The following is a 22,940-nucleotide window of genomic DNA, read 5'->3' as shown; positions in this document are numbered from 1 at the left end:
ACCTCATCATCTTGATAAACTACTAATTAGTACAGTGCTTTGCAGGAGATATGAATCTGTTCATCAGGTAATTGTAGAATCATATAAAAATACATCTGTAAGGTAGGTATGGATGCCATACTGAGCTACAATTGAAAAATACAACTTTAGGCAGATTTGTTAGCGAAGTTTATAAGACTTTTAAGCTGATACTTAAAGACAACACACATCATATTTCTTTGTAAATGCTTATATTCATATTCTATGATATTTTGCTTACAGCAATGCTCTGTTTCTTGCTTAAAGCAAATGATTCAGTTAGTTGTAGTAAAACATAAAAATGCCTGTGTTCATACTTCTCAGTCTTGTACAAATATGTTCCCAATGTAGCTGAATCATCCAGAAGCAATGTACGTCCCTCTTTGTTTGGATTTCTATTTGTTGTACATTATTAGCACTAAAATACATGTATCCCTAAAGCAATAATAGGTTGAGAAATGTTTGGTCTGCTGTGTCTCCTTTTAGCAGTGGCTCTGCGTGTTCTTTGGTTTGGATTTCTATTTGTCATGCATTATCAGTCACTAAAATACATACATCCCTGAAGCAATAATAGACCAAGAAGTGTCTGTTCTGCTGCATTTCACTTTCACAGCTGCACTGTGTGTTCTGTACTGTTACAGGATCTGTAGCCATTGGTTTTCTAAGTCATAGTAATTTTTGCCAAGGCAAATACCAGCTTGTGTTACCTGTGCTAGGAGCTGGAACCCATGCAGTTTTCTTGTGTGCTGTAGAAGCAATAGTAGGAAGGACACTATTGCAAGAAAAAGAAATTGTTTCATGCTGATACAAAAAGCTAGAGACATACAGCCTTGAACTCATCTTGCCATAACATGAAGTTTTTTGTCATGCAGTTTTATAGTCTCAAGGCCGAACTACAACAAGCCTTATGTTAAAATAAGTTGTTTGAAGGCTTTCTAACTTTAAATACTGCAATAAGAAAATGTCTGTTGTACTGTTGAAAGGCCTGACTTGCACATTGTGAGACTCCAAATGTCTGATGCACTGTCTTTTGCTAAGTAGACATAAGACCAACCTGTAATTCTTGGATTGTCACTTCCTGGACACTTGATCCTAAAGTGACTGTGGTATTTTATGCCTCCATTTTTCCTTCTGTAAGATGGGGCTAATGTTTGCTTGCATTTTTGAAAGGCATTCTTGGACTTATTAAAAACAAATAATAATCTTGAATTCTGTAAGTCATAACCTATTCAACAATACAGTTTCTGTGAGTGGACTTCATAGTCTGATTTTCAGTTTCTTGGATAATTTCCTCTACAGTCAGATCTCTCCTCTTTCCCTCCTTGGTGTGTGTTTGGCCTCTAGACAGACAGTACTGTTGGTGGTACTAGTCAGAGAAGCCTGGGCTCAGGGAAGCCTGATGTTCAAATCTTACTGAAATGCTGCTAAATTATTTGTTACTAATTACAATTAGTGACTGTTACATAATTCCCACTTGGCTCTGTAGGTAATTCTACTTAACTGGAAGCAGAAACCATGCATTAATAGATTCATATATACAAATTGTCACATACTTGTCATTGCACAGAAAAATAAGATTGCCTAAAATCAACCCAACTCTATAAAGCATTTTTAAGATGTATCTCAGTGGACTAATGTAGACTTAGCTTCCAGAATGTAATCTGACATACTGTATCACTAACTATGCTTATCCTTCAATTACTCCCACGAGCCTTTTCTATTCCTTACAAGCAGTTGGCACAAGAGTTGCTAAAGGACTTTGCTACTAAATGCTTTTGGTAATTTATACCTAAGCTTGAGTTTTCTGATACGGTATACTGAAACACTATTCAAGGGGTCTGTACATCTTAGCAATTAAAAAGTCTTTTAAACTAAGAAAGGAGAGCAATGTAAACTCAAGAGTGAGCAGATGAATGTGGATGTAAACTTGGCAGTATTTGAAAGTGGATCATACTGCACCTGAAGATAACGAACAATAGACATTTGAATTGCTGAAAGCACACACTGCGTTGGAAGCACACTCTGTGAGAAATTTTTCTATTTCTTATATTACTACGAGTATTAAGGAAGGGGATTCTGCTATTAAGGAGGTCATCTTTGGTGGCAGGAAGAGTAGCATTCTGCTAGAATAGAGGCTTTTTCCCAACCTCATCTACATATAAACCTGTTATCAACATGTGTGCTTTGCAGTGGATTGTAAGATTTCATAGGGAAAACACTGTGGTTTTATTATTTTCTTACTGCATACGAGTAGCTAACTGGGAAGGCAGGAGTTGGTAGTGAGTAATTCAGAGATCCAGGCACCTATGAGGTGTTTTGTGCTTTGTTGCTGGTGCCTAGTGCTTTATTAGAAGCTATCACAACTGGTTTCGTTCCTACTCACAGTCACTCTATTACTGCTCAGTTTAATGATTCTTCTCTAGTGGGTAATTAATTCTGCCTCCTGATGCTGCCCTCCTGCAGTATTGTCAGGAGTCCTTACATTCTGTTTTGGGAAATAAGGACAGGATGTAGACCAGAGATGTTTTAAAAATGTAAATAAAAGTAATTATTTTTACTTTTGAATGAAAATTCAATTATATGTAGCTAGGATTTACTGTAATTGATGTTTCAATTAGACCTTGCTTTATGAAAACTTAATTAAAAGATCAGGTGAAATGTGACCAGATTATAGGGAAAAACAAGATGGGAGCCAGTAATTACTTCATGGGATTTCTTGGAAAGAGTGCTGTGAGGATTCGGAGCTCCCTTCCTGCGCTGGTGTTAGGATTGTTAATTCTCAAATACTTCTTTATAAATTTCTTTATAAATTTTTTTCTGCAAAAGTAGAGTAATGCTGTAAGTGCAGAACTTGCAAAGTCTGTATTTTAGAGAGATCCTGCATTTAATTGTTTTTCTTGGTGATAACTTGTGCATGAATCTTTTCACTTAAAACTTGAACTCGGCATGAGAATGTCTTGTCACTTGAAAGAGAGCATGGGCTCATTTTTAATGGTAAACATTTCAGTTGTAAGGGTGGGATCTGCTTCTTATTGGGAACAGATATGAAGGAGGTAAATAAAATTAACAGGAGGCTCTCTGTAGTAGCTGTGCCTCAGAGTACAAAAAGCTGGGGTGCTTAGAGGCTGAGGGGCAGCAAATTGAAACAGCAGGATATTTCATTGTCTGTTTAGTCATCTCATGACTTACAGCGATTTATTGCAACTTGTGCAGTGCAAGTCACGGGAAAAGCAGATTTTATCTTAACAAGGGTATTTTCTGCATCTATGTTAGTTGAAGTGGGACTGTCAGATACATCATTTTAAATGCCAACTCCTAATTCTTCTTAAAATTGCTTGTTTTCACTATTCTCTTATTGGATAAGGGCAACACAGCAGACTGCTGGACGAATCAGTGCAGTGCTCCGAGTTACAAAAGGGCATTTTAGATACCCATCTTTATCTCCTTTTAATCCTTAGGTTGTCTAGAGTTACCAGGATCTTGTATCAATTAATGAGATTTACTGAGAACATCACAGTGTTTGCCCAGCTTTCACTGCAGGCGGACCTGCAGCTCTTCCTGAATCCTCCCCTATTAACATGCCCAGCAAACGAAAAAAGGGCAGGAAAGAGCCGCTCTGCGGGGGGACCTCGGGAGCTGTGCTCCTGTGATCTGCGGATCTCACATCTATTTGCTCTGAGAACTATTATTAATTAGGATGTCTGCAAAGTAAAAGTTGGAGTAAAGCAACCCTGTTAGCAGAATTACATCTGCTGTTTGGAAGACAGCTGTCCATTACAATGCATCTAGGGGACTGCAAGTTGTCAAAAGCTGGAAGCCATGAGGGCAGCATATCTCAAGTTTTCCTGAGATCTTCTGTCCTCTACCAATCTCTTTCCTGAGGCCTTGAGACTTGCAACCTTGTTTTTAGGAAGCTCTTTGGTAGTCTGTTTCCCTGATAAAATTTAGCGGTAGTTTCTTCCCACCTGCAGCATCCACCCACTCCTGGGTAGCTGAGGCTTTCCTCAGCTTTTTGTCTGTTAGATGTTGCTAATGGAGTAGTTCATCTGTTCCTTTTTTCCCTTTAGTGCTTGACAGCTACCACCTTGGGTTTTTTTCCACAAATACAACAGCCTCATTTTTCACTTGTAATATCTCCTTTCTGTCAGTATAAGCAACTGATGGAAGTAAATACACACCAAAATAGGTTAAAGTACCCTTGTATTCCTTGACAGCTTGAGTATTACACTGTGAATCCTGAAGCTGTGACTCTCATCTAGTCTATTGCAAGTCCTTTCTAGGAGTAAACCTACCTGGCCTGAAGAAGTTCAGCACTGGTTTGTCTCTCTACTAAGGGCAGTCTAGTGCAAGATCCTTGTCCTAATAGTTAAAACCTTTCTGAGACTTAACCACTTTACTTGAGAGATCCTTACCTGGGATTCCTCTGTAGGATGTTTTCCTATTTCGGTTTCATTTCACTGGCACCAAGCAGCTGTTACTGAAATGGTAGCAGGGAAACTCCAGAACGTGGGGAGAAGTTGCGTGAAAGCTAGACATTTCAGCTGAGCTGCTCCTCATAAAGCAAAGAAATGTACAGCACTTGGACTATAGACTCAAGATATTGACTTAACCTGTGTGCACTAGGAACACCCATACTCTTCCTAGCATGCAAAGTGTGCATGCCATGGAAGGTATCTTCAGGAAGAAGTACAATACAGATTTCTACCACCACCCCCAACCTCCAATACTGCAAATATAGACACCATTTATTTTCCCATATGGTCAAAAAAATGTGTTTTATTATCTCTATGTGGATCACTTGTTTTTGTAGACACAATCTTGTTTGTGTCTTGATTGTGTAGACACAAACTTGTTTGTGTATGAAACCTCTAGCATAGAAAGAAACTGAGCAGTCACTGTGACTTGTATATTTTCATTATAATGATAGTTATCCTTACATTACTGTCATGAATGCTACTTGCATTATAATAATATAATTGAAAACTAGTTTTAAAGATCAGACCTTAGGCTGTAAAACGTTTACAGAGCTTTTGTTTGTTTTTTAGAGCAATAGTTATAAAACCATATAACTGACACCTGTCTTCCTACAAGTCATGCTGTTTCTTGCACAATTGCCTAACTAAATTCGTATCAAAATATAGTTTTCTGCATTGATGGTTGCAACGTATTTACCTGTTGCAAGTACAAATTTACTGGGAATGTAAGCTAGACAGACAGTATTTTTATGAATGGCTTTCCAGAATAGCAAATGAACACATTCAATGTTACTCCATAGTTTTTGTCTAAAATACTAAGTTTCAATGAGATTAGTCTTACTAGATGAGTTTTTTTAATTAATGGCAAGTGGTAGGTAAGAAAATGCATTCTTCTGCTTGTCTTCGTTTTAAGCTGCATGTTTGGAGTCAGTTGCTGGACTTGTGGTTAACTCAGTGAAAGCTAAAGCAGTTTATAGACCATTTAACCAGTTTAACTGTTTTAATAATTGCACTTATAGAAAGAGGCACAATGAATACCATGTTACTTCTTAGTTAAGATGCTGGTTCACATTTGTTAAATTATTGTAATTTATTTTTTTGAATTATTGTAAGTTGGGTAAAACATCACTGTAGTAGAACTAGATAAGAAAAAAGTGGTTTATAAACAAAAGTGCAAATATAGGAATGTTCATTTTATGTGTAGCTTTCAAATCATTACCCTTGTCCTCTGAATATAAAATTTCTCTGCACAGAAGATCTTTACTAATCCTTGAAGCATTCAACTGTTGTGGGGGTTTTGGTGCAAGATTGTTTTTTTGTTTTTTTGTTTGTTTGTTTTTTTAACCATGTACTGGTTGCAGTGTTCATAATGCTGGCTTTCTAGCATATGTGAATGGCTATGCAGATGAGTCCTACCAGATCTTTCTGGGCTAATATAAAACCGTACTTCCCTGCTGGAAATAGCTGTTTGCTTGGCTGAGTCAGCAGGAAGAGCTGGATGGCCACTCCTCAGCCACTCAGTCAGTGCTTATTGTGATCTCATGCCTTAGCACAAGTCCACATTGGCCACCATATCAAGTCTGGAATGGGAAATGGAGTAGATGAGATGTGGATACACATCCTGATCCGCTGCCTTGCTAGAAAGGGAGGAGCCACTCGTTGGAGAAGCAGCTCCTTATCTTTGGCTGTGCCTGCCTCAGGACTTGGCCAAGTTCACCTGCCTGTTTTTCCTACGTGTAAGCAAGCAGCATATATAGGGCATAGTCTGCATGTGCTAAAGAATGTCTATAGCAAAACACTGCTTGTATCAATTACTATTTTTTTAAACTAAAAGCTTCACTTTTAAAGTAGATTAAGTAGTGCTTGTGTTTATACAAGCTGTTACAAAGCAAGCTGTTGTATTTATAGTTTTCAAGTGAAAGAAATAAAATGTTCTTATTTTCTGAAGTGAGAAGCTTTTGCAATACGGTAAAAATAAAGGTTGCATTGAGTAGTATAAAAATCTATGCTACTTCACTCTTTCACAATGAAAGGTCTTCTGCAGCTTGTGAAGTTCATGGAATCTTTGCAAATAGTGCTTGATCAAAATGAATTCAGAAACAAAACAAATTAGGACATTTTACTAGTTGCTTTTTGGTAGCTTTTAGTCACTTGTAGGACTGATTGTTAATCTTGTATTGTTATAACAGTTGAGAAATGCACTTCTTCACAATTCCTGGTACCTTTCAAGTAGAGGGAACCATAGCAAATATTGAAAATTATTGATACTCTCTCCTCTGCATGTCTGTGGTGTGTGTGTGCACACACAGACACACAGACACACCCCCTCCCCCCCCCCCCCCCCTCTTCTTGAGAACAAGTTTTTCCTGTTTAGGGTTTCCTAAAAATGATGTTCCAGAAATAAATCATCTGCTCTTTTCTGGATCTCTTTAGACAAAGGAGAAAATCCGTTTCAGTGTTGAAAGTTGCTAATTGATAGCTGTGTAGGTGACCCAAAAAAAGACTCTTTAACTCTGTTGCTTATTGAAAAATGTAGGTGTAAGTTAGCAACCAATTACTTTGCTTATATATTTTGAAGAAACTGTCACCAGTGAGCTAGCTTCTTTAATTACCAGTTCAGCTGTTACTTTTTGTGATGCTGTCTTTTAGCTGGATCTTTTAGGAATCATTCTTAATGTTTTTAATTAACTTGAACCAGGGTAAATATTAAAGCTAGATCTGTGCATAGATTTGGACAGCATGAAGGGAGTAACCTGGTTTAAACATGCCAGCTTTCTGGAATGGGATCTGCAGCCATGAGCTACAAGCACAGGTTCCCAGTATGGCACGCTGTGAGAAGGAGGTCCCTCACTAGGAACTAGGGCACCTGAGTGGGTAGAGGGCTGACCGGGTGTTTCACGACCTGGATTAAAAGGAATATATGCTGGCCATAAAGAATGAATGAATATGGGTATCTAATTCTGGGTTGCTGGGAAGTATAAACTGTGATCTGACATTTGTTGTGCTAGGCATGCTGTTATGCTTCGGACAGTTGCGAAGATCTTTGCTTCAAATTTTCTGGATGTTTAGCTTGATTGTTTTGTCTCTGGTTAATTAAATCCCACTCTCCTGATTTTGCCACTCAAAGTAAATTTCCTCTTAACATGTTTTTGGATTACTGTAACTTTGGATAATCTTAAAATAACTTTGGATAGAAAAAATGGTTTTAAAAATTCTCTTCCCAAAATGAGAATGTATTGCTGTTCTATGTATAACACTAACGTTGAGGCAGAGGTTGAATAGGACACTACAGTTAAAGCGGTTTTAACACGTACAAATAGTTACTTTTCATCTGACCTTAAAAATTTTCTCAGTTCTGTTTGCTTTCATGTGAACTTCTCTTTCTGTTCCTACTGTTTGACAATTTTCCCGGAGAATTAGCATTTTTTTCCCCCTTAGCTCTCCTACTTACTCTTCGGTGTCTGCAGATTGTGGCATGTTTTGTATCTTCCTTTACAATAGGACGTTGCTTGGTAGAACTGAGTGCCTGCAGTTTTCTGGCTGTGGGTAGTATTTTTTTATTTACTGCCTGTGTGTTGTTAAAGATTCCTGCAGATTTTTTGGTATGTTTTCAAGTTTTTGCTAAACTAAGTTTTCTTCTAATAAACTGAGTAAGTTAAGTTTTATTTTAATAAATTTTCATGCTCTGGCCTGTATATGGTAGGTTCTTGTCTATCTGGCCTCAAATATCATGGCTCACTTACTTTTTCCCATTTCATAACCACCCAGTTTCCAGATTAAAAAGATTCCTTGGCTTGCAGAATTTCAGTGTAAGAAATAAGTACTGTGATAAATAGTCCCTTCCTGATTACTCAAGATGTTGAATATTCATGTGTCTCTGCTATGGTATGTGGTTTCCTTATGCTCTTCTTGCAAGATACTGCTCTGGACATGTCAGAGAAAGGTCTTAGCTCTTTCATTATACGGGAATTGTATTCTGTGTCGACATCTTAATTTTTTTTATGAGCTGGGTTTGCATCTATATCTTCAGATCAAGGGAGAGTGTGAAACGTGAAATTACTTTTGTGCATAATGGAATTCGCAAAGGCAAATGCTATCTTTTGGGGGGGTTTGCATTTACAGTATGGCAGTTGTGGATATTTCTAGTGGATGCAGTTTGAGGTTTTTTTAGGCAAAGAGGGATTTTGTGTTCTTGATCCTTGCTGATACACACAACAGTGAAAAACCTTCTCGTGGTCCACAGAAGGAATTATTCATCCAGGCTCATTAGGATATGATTGTTCTGTAAATTTGAAACAATATCAACAAGTGAGAAGCTTCAGTTATTTTTCTTCACATTGTTCTGGGCCTTGGACTCCTTCACAGTTGGATGCCACATAGTAATGTAAGTTTTTGGCACTAAGTATAATACTGGTCACTCTGGTTTGGGCTAGTGGCTAGATAGGGACGTAAAGATGTGCAGTTACTTTGTGTATTAGATGTTCAACAGTACAGATTATTTAACTATGATGAATCATCTCTGATTTAATAAAGTAGCGTTTAAATAAAATACAAGACTTCAGTGAATTCTGCTGACATTGGACCCCCGTTCTAGAGGAGATGCATCTAAATCTGCCCATTACTGTGATTGTTCTCACAAAGCAATGTGGTTTTAGTGCTAGTGGTTTGTCCTACTGCCCTTATATATTTCAGAGCTCTGCTGTAGCTGAGTACAGCAGTGCCACTGCTAAGAAATGGACTTCTAATCAGTTGTAGGGGAGAGATTGAAATGGGAAAGTGTGCTGCCAGTCATCCTTGAAATAACTTTCAGTAACCAGTTCTAAACTGCTAATAATGCCTTTACTAGATATGTGCGGTGGAAAGCCTAGATATCAGAGGAGACTTGAGCTGTCCGCTGATGTTCACACTCAAATACAAGATGTTTCAGTGAAGATTTTAGCTTTATCTGCTAGTGGTTAGTGTACTAGAACAGTGTTCAAATGCAGTGCTTTCTCAAGTATTTCCTATTAGCATGTTTAATGAGGCACTCTAATATCCCCTTAGGTTGACTGGCTTACTGAAAGCTGAAGTGTTAACTGTAACAGCAGAAAAGGATTCTACAAGACAACTAAAAGGCTTAATTTTTGTGTAGGTTGAGCTGTATAATTAAAATATGTTGTGGAGCTGTCTGTAGAATAGAAGTGTTGATGGTAGCTCTTATGTGTGTGTTTGTGAAAGCTAAGGGTCTTTTAAAATAAATATCCTTTGCAGTTAAAATGTATCCATTTTGTCAATGATCGGCATTCTCTCCACAAACTATTGAAATGGATTCTTCTTTAGACTGACAGTAAAGAATATACAATTATTGTGGAACTTGTCGCTTCTTTCAAAAAGTTAACCAGTGTGCTGCCCTTATCGTCTTGAATATTACTACTCAGATGTGAGCAATGTTCTAAACTTACAGGTTGGCAGGAATGCCATTTTTGTCAGAAGTAAAAAACCTTATAATTTGTGGGAACGCAACTGAAAGAAATACTTGATGAAAGTCACTTTGTATAATCTCATGTACTTCTGGGATCAATAGAGTTTCAAGGCACTAAATTTAGATTGCATGTCCAATATCCAAGATGTAAGACGTTTATCAGATTTCCTGCAAAGTTGCTGGAAGAAAACATTACCCTGGTGTTCAGCTGTAGCTTGACAAGTTTACCCCTGCACCCTTTGGAATTTACTATTTAATTAAAAAAAACCAAAACAAAACACCAAACAACAACCAAACCTTAAATTTGTATTCAAACTTTCTCATAACATACCAACCTCTATTAAGCTGTTTATTAATATTTAATTCCTGATTCTCTTTGCCATAAACTTGCTTTTTCATCAGGCTGTCTCCACAAATCCTCCGTCTGTGGAATCACTTGCTAAAGCTGCTTGGAATCCTTACAAGTAGAACAAACCACTATGGGCAACTTTTACTGAAGTGAACTTTCAAGTTGGTTGCATTAAAGTTTAACATTTTAATAAAAATTTGCTCTTACAAGTTCATTCTAAGATATGTGAAAAAAAACTATTACCTCGGTTAAGTATCTCAGTACAACTTTGTATGTTAGTGAAGAATGCCTCATTCCTATGAGTATTCTGAAAGGAAATGTTTAGTAACTTCTGTTCTTGCCTCTTAATTTGGAACTCATAGCAATATTCTGTAATTTCTGTAATGAGCTGTAAATGTTCTTTGTGTTAATAGAGATTAATGGCTCAGTTGCTGTACTCTGAAATAGGATCAGGAATATCTTTGCTTTTTGTTTTTTATGATTATTTCACATCCTGATTTTACTTTGCAACTGAACAGTCTGGAGTCATATGGCAGTTCAGGCCAGTCTCTGTTGTCGTACACAGTCCTGCCTGTGGGGCCAGTACAGGTTTTGATCTTTTGATTTTGAACTGTTAAAGGGAACTAGGTGGTACAAATCCCTTAGAGGGCACATGGATATCCTTTTATCTGGTTGTATTTCCTGGTTTACCTGGTGTTGACGCAAAGGGTCGGCACGAGCTGGACAGAAGGAGGAACAGAACCATGACGCAAAGACACACCAGCTCCTGGATGTGCCTCCTTAGCACTTCTAGTTAACCATCAGTCCTCTTTATTCCTAAGCATGAAAGGCTGATTGAGTTGTGTGAGGTTTTTTTTAAAGTTACCTAGTTCTTGTCACCTATCTCTTGTTTTTACAAATCTTTTGGGTAGTAATCTAAACAGCAACAACAAAAAATTGTCAGGAATCCTTCCCAATGTTTTTGCTGCTCCTGACACTGGTTATTGCTTGACATCAGTGAAATGACTGACACATCCCTACTACCTTAGAGCTTTTTTATTATGCTAGGAGTAAAAGCGCATCTCATTCAATATCCTGTCTTCAGCTTTTGTTGCTCTGTTGTGTTTATGATCACCTTCCCTCATGTATGCTAGACACATGACTGGAGCTGTAGTGGAAGTCCTTAACAGGATACATTTATATCCATCTGATCTTGCAAAAAGTCCTTAAAATTATTCCATCTCCCTAGTATTTATACCCAAATGCTTTTTATAAACAAGAACTTGGGTTCCTCCTTTAGTCCTTTTGTTTTGCTACCATAACCTCACTTTTAGAAATATGTTTTTAATTCGCCTAATGATCATAGGTTTGTTGACTTCATTCCTGAACTTCTTAATGAATTCTTTATAATGCTTACATGTTCATAGTGAAAATACCTTTCTGGATGGTAATGTGTGATGCCTTTTCACACCTGCTTTCTATTGATTGTCTTAAAATTGAGCTGTACACTGTCTTGTCTCTGCTTTCCAATGGTAAGTCTGCAGATTACAGTAGCAGCTCTAACAATTAGTCTCCTAAGTGATCTTAGAAGTGAAAAAACATTTAATATGATGATTTCAGTCCATTGTGTCATCTAATGCTTCCCATATAATAATTAGGTGCATCTTGTGGTCTAAATTTAAGAAACCTTCTGCTACCTTTTTTTCTGAACTATATTGTTTAATGAGGGCAGAAGGTTAATGCCTTGGTTACTCAAGTGGATAAAGATTGGGCTTGCCATCTCATCTCAGATTTCATAGCTGTGGTGCACAATGTAGAGCTTAAACTTTCTCTGACAGATTTCAAGTTAATTGTTTTCATTTTCTTCTCTCACATCTTGTCACTTATCAGCTTTATTAGTTAGGTAGTAATATACTTGCCTGCAGCAAGAATCTTTTATTTGGAGTTAGCAGTTTAACAGTGAGTGTGTATTAGAAAATGTCACCTAAGTGTAAATGAAAGCATTCTCATATGAAAGATTAAGGAAAGATTCCATTGCAGCCATATTTATTTTGCTAGAAAAGCGGTTCTTTGTTTTCAAATATATTTGATATCTAGCTATTAAAATAACTACATAACGGATAGTGGTTATGTATTTCAGAGATTTTTTGTAGTTGATTAACATTTAATGCCTTGCTTCCGATTATGCCTTTTCACAAGAACTTACTCTTCTATGTTCTAGTGTGTCTTAAATTGAAATTAGAGGAGGGAACTCTGCAGAACATTGATGCATTCAAAGGCAATTGAAAGCAAATCTGTAATGTAAATAACATTACAGAATCTAAAACATTATTTCCCTAAAGTGGTGTGATTTTTTTCCTTAATTTGATCTGTTTCAGAATAGCCTTTTTTTTACTCCTGCTGATTTTTTTTTTTTTTTAGAAAGAACTTTGCTTTTGTGCATGAATGGTTGCTGGATGGCAGCCAGACAAACTGGGGAGGCTTTCCTGATTGCTTCCTCCCATTCCCTGAAACCTCCTGCTGCACTCTGTTTCAAGCTCAAAGTAGCAAAACATATGTTTTGATACCTAAATGATAACTGGAAATACATAACATAATTTTATCTTCCGAACTGAGGTTTTTGTTTGGACGTTTGGAACCTATAGGTTTTGGGAAACCCAGCAGAGGGAGTAAGGTACAAAGCCAAAAAGGCTGTTTTTGACAGCAACGTTGTGAAAAGTCTCAGGGTGAGAAAGCTGACATGGAAGTGGCAGAATCACAGAATCATTTTGGTCGGGGATCCATCTGTGGAGATGGTCAAGATCTAACTGAGCATGGTCCTGGGCAACCTGTTCTAGCTGACTCTGCTTGAACAGGGGTTGGACTAGAAGATCTCCAAATGTCCCTGTCAATCTAAACAATCATGTGTGATTTTGAACTAATACTCAAGTATTAGTATGCTAGATACTACGTCAAGTATGATGAGTTCAAGATACTTTACAAACGCACCTTAACCTTCACAGTACCCTTAACGTTACAGCAGCAGGCTTTAGTTTCACCTGTAAATGTCAAGTCTTGACTTAGCTGGGGATAATAGTGGTTCTAGCAGAATCCCAGGACTGATGGTGTGTGCTGAATGTTAGTGGTAGCTGTTGGTCTGATCAGTGGTGTAGCTCTGCGTTCTGCTCTGAGAAGCAGACTTGGCTGGCATGTTTTGAACAAGATTTCTCTTTTTCAAAACATGCAGATCCTGTGTAAAATCAGTCTTCATTAAGAGGTGAAGGGGGGGGGGGGAAGTAGCCTTTTTACAAAGCATACATTGGTTTTGGTTGTGCATATCTTTCTAACTGCTTTGCAGTGAAATTCACATACAGATATTGCCATCTTCTCAAACTAGCTTCACTAGATGATTATCTATTTCAGTAACACTTACATTTCAATAACATTTCTTGGGACTATATGTTATTTTTCTAAAGCTTTTAATGGGAACTGACTTTCAGTAGCTTCCAAGAGAAAGATGTAAAGTCAGTTTTCTCTTTCTGTCCCCTGAAAGGCGGAAACACAACTGTATTTTTCTTCACTGTATTTATTGCAAGACCCCATTCTGTTTCTATACCTGTCAGCTCCATGTTGAAGGGCTTGATCTCTCATTTCATTCCTGCTGCTCTGCATTCAATCATCTTTTCTCATTTCCACGTTACTCTTGCAAAGGTGCCAAATGATAAAATAGCCACTAGCAAGCAGACTTTTTTTTCTCTTCTTTTTTCCATTTTTTGTGTTTCCATGGCTCTTTAGTGATGGTTGGCCTGAATAGAGTAGCAGAGAGCAAAGAATGAATAGCCTCAAAAAAACCCTCCAGAGATACTAAGCGTCGGGTCCATTGAGTTATGAATTCCCAAACCTGGCAATTATTGGAAGCTTGTTTAGGGTGTAGCAGGGGAATTACTCGATGCTGGTTTTGCTGCTGAGCCTTTCCTAGGTTTCTGCTGCCTGTTGCTGGCAGAGACTGTGACACTGGGCTTTGGGCCTGGCCCCGCAGAACTGGGTGTCCTGCCAGGCCAGTCCTGGTGATGGGAAGATGGCCACGCTGCAGTGAGGACATGAGCATAACCGTGTGAAGTGGCGTGCCTGAGGGAGAGGGGAGGTCCGGCCTCCCCAGGCCAGGGCCGCTGCAGCTGTAGGGCCCCTCCCCGCCTCCCCAGCATGAGCCGCTGCCTTGCATGGGTCCTCAGTGGCTTTTGTTTGCAGAAAGTGAACATACTCCTATGCTTTCCCATAAAGGCTTTTCCTTTATATGCATGCTATCTCCATCGCTTCAGTTGTAATTAGTTCAAATGCTGATGTGAAAGATGTGAGAGAAATATCCCCAACAGTGGACTGTGTTTGAAAATTTGCCTCTCTATCAAACATGCAAAGGGCTATTTGAATGCTTTTTTCCATGGTGCATTCTGGTTGGCTTTGAAAAATGGTTGAATAAATTTTTAATGATTTTTTTTTTTCCCTGACACTTTTAAGTGTTTTTTTTTTATTCCGTGTGGGTTGCTCAGTCAATAGGAGGCGGTGGCACTGGCACGTCCTGGGAGGCTCTGCTGGGAACTAGGTTATCATGCTGAGAGGCTGCTGCGAGTGTTTACCTATTGTAACAAAAGATCTTCTGATGCCATTTTATTATTAAACAATCTATATTCCTCACTCAAGCTTTTTGGAGGCTCCCAGCAGTTCTGTCAGGCTAACCTTGTTGCTAAAGATGATTTTGTGCTCTTAGTTCGGTGAGTCAGCCAAGCAGCAGGTCGCCAGCCAAAACTTCCGCCATTTTATGATGAAGCCTTTCTTGCTGTGATGTGAGCTAGGAGCCATAGCTGTGCTTCAGGAGCCATGTGCACACCTTTAGGTGATGCTGTTTCTTGCTGGGGATGCAGCACTGGCCCATGCTGGTGTGGGGCTGTCAGTGTGGACCTGGTGGAGCTGTCCCAGGCTGGAAGATGCAACTTCTCTGCTGCTGCTTGGCCACGCTCACTGTGCTTGCTCAAGTTGTATCTCAGCTGGCTTCAGTCAAAATGTATTTCTGTGTGTGTGCCGCCAACGTACTTCCAGTTTTAACTATGAAAGGAGCTGCTGTTGGTTGTCACTATTGGTTCTCTTAAGGAAACAGGGCTATAAATTTCCTTTAAACGATAGAGTGCGACTTTGTTGGTGGATTTGGACCACCAAAGCATGTACCTCACCCAGCTCTGTTCTTTATAAGCTCTTGAACTCCTGTTTTTACGGTTTGTGTGTGTGCTCCTGTGTGTGTTCCACATGGGCATTTCTGTCTTTTGCACAAATGTCTCATTTAGAGCCATTGCATAATTCATAGGAAATATTACCAGTGTTAAGACAGAATAAAAGGCAGCTGTGCTTTGGCTTCAGTCTTTGCTTCCTTATGGCGGTAGAGTTTTTAGCACTGCATATGGAATACTTTTAAACCAAGTCAAGAAACAATCAAGAAAGTCAAGAAACAATTCATTCTATATAGCAATAATGAAGTATAACAATAATAATAATAATGATGAGAATAATAATGCTTGGCCTTGCTTTTTCTTGGAGGTGGAAACCATGATAAAGTTCTGTTTAAACTCAGAGCTGTGAACACTTGGCATCTTCAGTTAGTGATTTTACTTACGTGTGCTTACTTGGATCATAGCATCTTTTTGTTTCAAAACTATAAATAGGTTTATGCTTTGTATTTAGTCTTAGTTTACATGCAGTGTGAATTGAAGTGAATTATTCCTTGTATCATTACATCAAACCTTGAACTTGCAATACGGTTGCTAGCAACCAGTGTGTGTGCGCATTTGCTCGATACGCTTTTAGAGTTCATTAGGTGTATTTTCTTTCTTTTCATCTTTCAGAACCTGAAAATCAGATTCTTCCAGCTTGTTCCATTTAAATGGTATAATATTTTATGATGAAAAAGGGATGTAGTATCTCTTTCTATTTTATAACTGTAATTGAATTTATTCTTGTAGGTGTAGCATCTATGACTGTGCCAGTGTACATCGCAGAAGTTGCTCCACCGCACCTAAGAGGCAGATTAGTCACCATTAACACTCTGTTCATCACTGGAGGGCAGTTTTTTGCAAGTGTTGTTGATGGAATCTTCAGCTACCTCGCGAAGGATGGATGGAGGTTTGTGAGTCTTCCTTGCTAAAAGTAAAACTGGCGTGGTTGTGATTTGGTTGACGGCTATTTTAATTCTTGTTGGTAAAATGGAGTTTACATATAAAGTGGTAAAGCTATATACTGAAATGGAACTTTAATAATTAACTCTTGCTAAATGATATCCACACTGCTTTCACTTAGGTTGAATATTCACAGTATGTTTAGGTTTTTTGACTTTACTAAACTTTAAAATGGATGAGCAGTAAATATGCATCAACAAGCTTGAATGATTGTCATGATGTTTATGATAGTAGCTTGCCTTTTGCATTTAGAATAATTACGTGCTGATTTTTCAAAAAGCAAATTTCCAGTGAGCGTGATGCTGTATGCACAGAATAGAGGTATATTTTGAATGTTCTTAATCTGAGCAGTAGTAATCCAATCAGAATTGAAGAATATTGTAGCATAACTTTATAGTTAAAAGTTTAGGTTATAGAAGAATATGAATATCTTTACTTTCTGGATATTATGTTCTTCCTGTAGACATCACTAAGTGTTTCTGGACTGCAGCTGTCTTTATAGTGGTGTGTCATTTGAGAGACATATGAGAAATTTCAGTGGCTCAGTATTTTACTTGCAGTTCTGACTTGAAAAAATAATTAACAGAAATGTGTAGGAGGAATAACTTACACTGTACGTCCCAACTTCTGGAAACTTGTGCTTAATTATGTGTGCTTTTCTCTTGAAACACTCTTGGGAAAGGTGTTTTGTTGTAGGGCCTTTGACTCCTGTTGCTACAGCCTGGAATCATTTTGCTATTTGAAAATCCTAATTTAAAGGTTCCTTCTCCCACCCCCAAAAATTTGCAACATAAATATTATTACGTTCTCTGGCTTCTAATGGAGCTGAATAGGGATTTCTAGGTGCACTGATGTTTGAGGTTTAAGATAGGAACAATTAATTTAGGACTTGGTCCACTAAAAAACTTGGTAGCTGATCTTTTTATAGTATGTAAAGAAATATGAATGAAAACCAGAAAGTTAATATTTTATTAATGATTCTACGGTTTAATTTGTCTATGTCTGAAGATTCAAGAAGTTTGAGGTTTTTAATTTTTGTCCATGTGATTGTTTCCTTTGCCTCTTTTGTAAAAAGAGGTCATTTTGAAAAGTCACTTCATGCTGATTTTGTTTAATTTTAATTTAATTTTTAAGTTGTAGCTCTGCTTTGTGCTTTCTGAAAATGCATTGGTTACTTTAGCTCAAATGAAAACAGCATCTTGCATTTTTACATGAAACTTCTGATGTTTCATTATAATGCAGCTGCATTCTCTGGCAGACTCTATGTCCACTTACGGAGAACTGAGAAACAGCCTTCACTGAAAGAAAAACCTGGTTTTATAGGATTTCTGCTCTCTTTTTGCAGTTAAAGAAATATGCTCAATTTTGAGAAAAGTTAATGGCATGCAGTAATGCATTTCTAAGTGAAATACAAACTAAAGTGTTTGATCCCCGATGCCAATTATTGAGTAGTTGCTTTATTACTTAAAATTAACTTTTAGCCTAAATAATTTGCTAATGTAATGGCTCCCTATGCATGGGCTGGGTGGGAGGAATGGACAAGTAAAGACATTTATTTAGAAATGAAGCTCTGAGTCACTGTTACTGTTAGAGGCATTGTGCACTTTATGTTTAGGCAGATTTTTCGAGTTCAGTTTACTTCAGTGGTTAGGGATTCATCTGGGGGAAGCTTTTGTGGATGTAAATCTGTGTTTTTTCTGACACATAGGAGGTAAGGATGTGTTTGTAATCTATGTGTTTCAGTAAATACTAGCCTATTGGAAGAAAAATATAAGCTAACAGTATCTGACAAGTATTGATCTTATTGGAACTGTGTTTTTTATTTAATTGTTCAGGTAAACTAAGCTTGAATTTTTTCAGCTCAAAAGCAGACTTCTAGTCTTCTTTGGAAAAGGTCAGTCAAAGAGCTGGCATAGTGGTATATAGGATGTATCAGTTTCCAAATCAAGCAGTGACACAGGATTGACAAGTACATTTGTTATGTAAATAATTATTAAAGTGAAAAATATCATTCCAATTTTTTTACACACACATAAGTAACCATCTTTTGGTATGTTAATTTTTATAAATATATTTAGCTAAAGTGGAAGATTTGGTGGAAGACAATATGTAGATTTCATCTTTTTGTAAAACACTGATGTTTTGATATGCCAATATACCTTAAATAGAAATGAGGCCTCCACCCACTGAAATGCCGTACAACTGTTCTGAGAACTTCTGCATTGGTATAACTTATTCTTCTGTTTCGAACAAAAAATAAACTACTCTGGTAATTCAGGCCTTTTAACCTATCTGAACTGAAAAAATTAAAAGAAAAACCTAGAACCTGTGGTTTGTGTAAGACTGGGAGGTTGGGTGTTTGATCAGAGCTGTGTGAGATGATGACTTTTAAAAATCTCAATGATGGACATTTCCATTTCTTGAGACAACTTGTTCAGATGTTCGATCACTCTTACTGTGAAGAATTGCTTTCCCTCATCTTTGATCTGAGTTTTCCTTGTTGCAACTTGTCATTATTGACTTGTCCTTTCACAGTATACATCTGAGGAGAGTCTGTCTCCATCTTCTCTGAGCTCCTTTTCAGTTGTGAAAGATGCAGTTAGATCTTCTCTTAATCATCTCTTTTCTGGGCAGCACAAACCCAGTTCTTTCAGCCTCTTCTTTTATGTCATAGAATCATAGAATCATTCAGGTTGGAAAAGACCCTTGGGATCATCGAGTCCAACCATCAGCCCTACTCTACAAAGTTCTCCCCTACGCCATATCCCCCAGCATCTCATCTAAATGACCCTTAAAGACATCCAGGGATGGTGACTCCACCACCTCCCTGGGCAGCCTATTGCTCTGTCTAACCACTCTTCTTGTGAAAAATTTTTTTTTGTAATGTCCACAATGTCATACATTCCAGTTGCGTGACTCTTTTAGTGATCCATTGCTATTCCTGGTTTGTAGCTTTCTTGTGTTGGTGGTCCCAGTCTTCCAGATTCAGCATGGTGTGTTGAATAGTGAGGAGTAATTGTTTCTTGCAGCGTGCTGGCTCATGGTGGATAACTTTTGCTAAGGCAATAACACTGTGTTTTATGTACACGCCAAGTACTGTTCCGCTGGATTGAGCGGAGTGAAGTGAAACTGTTGACAGTGCATTGGGCAGAAACTGAGGCTATGCTAGTGATGAGGTATCCAAGGATTCTCAGCTGTGATGCTGGAGCTGTTAGTTGGGGATTGTGTACTTGTCTGTCCTCAGCTAGTTTACTGCGACTTAAGACTGAGCAGGGAAGACTACAGATGGTCTGTCACCTGGAAAGAGTGGCCAGCAAACGCATGGGGAGAAATCACAGATGTTCACTCCTGAGTCATCATGTATAAGAAGGAAAATTACAGAAATTATTGTAGCTCTTAGTGACTAAATGGCTAAGTATTGGAACTTCTTCTTGACTCTGCTTGTTCTTGGAAATGCTAGATATTAAATTAAAAATAAAACAAAGAAAACAAATATTTAACCCGACTCTTCTGTCAGATTAGCTTTATAAACTCTGCTAATGCCATCTTAATAGTATTGCAGCAGTATGTCTGAGAAGGAGAAATATTACAGCAGACTTATTAGATTTCATGCTGGATTTTTTCAGGTCTGCTAGACATCTGGCTCCAAATGGAAAGTCTTGTATTCTGTATAGGAAAGAACTATATTAGATTTCTGAAAGCTTGCTCACTGAATGAAATGTCTAAAATTGCATGCTTTTACTCTAAATTGGTTCTATCAAAATTGCTTCATGTGAAAATTGCAACAACTCTTGAACTTGCAATGAATGTATGCTCTTAACTGAAAATTTTCCTTCTGTCCCGCTCCTTGTACTCAACTTTGACCAGAAACATGTTGATTGGAAACTAACTTCAGTGAGCAAGCACTTTCTGTACACTTCTTTTTTCTCTTGCCTGTGATAAACAATACAATAGAGTCTGTCTGGTAGCTTTAACGGGCTGGATCGAACTTTCAGGAGCCTTCGTTGATCTTGCCTCCTAAGATGATTGCAGGTACCCAACTGCTTAGTTCTGAAGGCTCTGCTACATTTAAAGGACTGAGGGGCTTTGGAGGAACAGAAATTAAGTAATATGATTGTAAAGGACTAACAGTTTTATTTAGATGCATTAAAAGATCCTTTTGCTTGCAGTTTGACAGAATACAGCGATTGTGGTTTTAATCTCTTATGTTCTTATGCTTCCTAAATACCACTCTAATGCAGATATTGAATTTACAATTTGTTGAGCTTCAATGGTGTATGTGTATAGGTGATTCTGTATACAGCTGCCAAAATGTTTGTGGAGAGGGAAGAGCATAGGAAGAAATGAGGACATTAATGAATGAGAACATTAGTGAATGAGGAATACTTGTTAGATATATTAGATATGAAGACTACTCCACTAATAATCCTTTCACAAGCTTTGTGTTTTGAATTTATTTTCTTTCTTCTGCCTTTTTTTAACTAATGATGAGCTATAGCATTCTTAAAAGTGTTAGAGAATAAGAGACTTGCTCACAGATTTCTTTCTAGAGCAAGATTTACTTGTATGACCTTTGGAAATTTTTGCTATTTAGGTTTTAGGAAGAACTTGAGGGCTTAGCTTGGGGATAGGAAGACTGGCCTGAACGCTTATCGTCCTGGGATGGTCATCCTCTTTGTGTTACCTTTTGGGTGTTCTTTTCCCCATTCTCAAGTTTTCTGCCCTGTTGTATTGCTCATGTTTTTCTTGTTAAATCTACAAATGCCTCTAAGAAAGTCATCTTCCATTTTCATCCAAAATGGATTTGGACTTTACAAATACATTTGGTTCGTTGCCCTGAAACAACGTTTCTGTTTATGGTTGTGTTTTCTTTCCTACTCTATTAACAATCTCATTTCATAGCATGCTTTATAAAAACATCTAGGTTGAGAGACTGCTGAATCATCTGTGTGAAAGCATGTGTCCTGGAGTATGAAGAGAGGAGCTAGAGGAGAGATTAGGAAATCTCCTTAATCTCCTGATTGATGTCAAGGTGTGAACCTGTTTATGAGTACAGACTACCTCAGTATTCAGTCTGGGGGCTAGTTTCTGGAGTTGTTTTAATCATTATAGCCACTGATGTGAAACCTGTGATAGCTGCAGTAAGTACAGGTGACACCAGCCCTGTTTAAAGTCTTTAATGGAAGTGGAAAAAAATATCACTGAAGCGCAAACGGGAAAAGGTCAGATTTAAAAAGCAGGACAAAATTATACATTGTTCTGCAATTGTTGTTGTTATTCTTAGTGTTTTGTTGAAGGAATGTAAAGATGTGAAGTGTATAGACCAGAACCACCCATGACAGTTGGTGGTGTGCTTGTCTTCCACAGTCCTTTCCTCCACTTTTGCTGGCGTGAATCGTGGTATCTGTGGGTGTTGTCACAGGTGACAGTGCTCATCCCTGGAAGCATAACTCTCTGGCCAGTGGTAATTCTCTGTTGAGTAGAGAACTAGTTTTACTGCTTTATATAGTAGCCCCCACCAGGCATCTAAAGTGCAGTTTTAATTTAAAACCTAACATTGCAGCTGGCTGAAGATTTAAGAGCAGACTCTTCAAAGATCCAGTGTAAATTGCTGTGCTGGTGAAATGAACTTTTTTAAATGTTTCTGCTTATAGTCAGAAATCTTGAAAAGTAAAGCAGGCATCTCCTTATACAAGAGGTATATTCCTTGGTCACGTGTGTCTGTGTATAAATATTACTGACCAAATTAAGCATTTTTCATTGGCTGGTTTTGTGTGTGTTTGTTTTTTTTTTTTTTAATGTATGTAAAACAATCATCAGGATTTCAGTCTCATTTTTGCCATCCACAGTACCGATTTGTTCTCTGTGCCTTTGTTTTCTCTTTCTGTTCATTCTTTTATCTTTACTGAAGGGATTATCAGTTTCCCAAATACCAGAATGTTTCAGGGTTTTTAGTCTGATTTAGCATCCTCGGGACCAATGGCTGTAAGGTCTGTGGTGGCAGAATAGTCAACATGTCCTTGAGATTTCCTGGAATTGAAAGCAAGGGTCCTGTTTTCTAAAATAATTGCAGAATATGATTCTTGCCTGCTTAATTTCCAGTGATAAAGAATATGAGGGGAGGAGGGTTTGATTAGTAAATTACAGCTTGAGTAGCTGTAACTGCTCATAGCATGTTTTTGTAGGCAAATATTAGATATTTATTTATATCTTTTTATTTTTATTTATTTCCAGGTACATGCTGGGCCTGTCGGCTGTTCCAGCAGTAATACAGTTTCTTGGATTCTTGTTTCTTCCTGAAAGTCCCCGCTGGCTCATTCAGAAAGGCCAAACTCAGAGAGCACGAAGAATTCTGTCTCAAATGCGTGGCAACCAGGCAATTGATGAGGAGTATGACAGTATCAAAAACAACATTGAAGAAGAAGAAAAGGAAGTTGGAGCAGGTATGATGAATGCTT

At 37.9% G+C, this 22,940-nt stretch overlaps 1 protein-coding gene across 2 annotated transcripts in view; it reads left to right on the top strand.

The window, feature by feature from the left end:
• The window catches only part of SLC2A13 (solute carrier family 2 member 13), a 166,703-nt gene that overhangs the window by 15,734 nt on the left and 128,029 nt on the right, over window positions 1-22,940 (top strand). For both annotated transcript variants that reach the window (XM_074827760.1, XM_074827762.1), the window contains exons 2-3: window positions 16,270-16,429; window positions 22,717-22,925. In XM_074827760.1, coding sequence (XP_074683861.1) covers window positions 16,270-16,429; window positions 22,717-22,925 — 369 coding nt within the window. The remainder of the gene's footprint in view (window positions 1-16,269; window positions 16,430-22,716; window positions 22,926-22,940) is intronic.

This window comes from Strix aluco, chromosome 5 (genome assembly GCF_031877795.1).
Source record: "Strix aluco isolate bStrAlu1 chromosome 5, bStrAlu1.hap1, whole genome shotgun sequence".
NCBI classification, from domain to species: Eukaryota; Metazoa; Chordata; class Aves; order Strigiformes; family Strigidae; genus Strix; species Strix aluco.
Note: the sequence above shows the minus strand (reverse complement) of the source record. Positions and strands in the feature narration are given on the sequence as shown.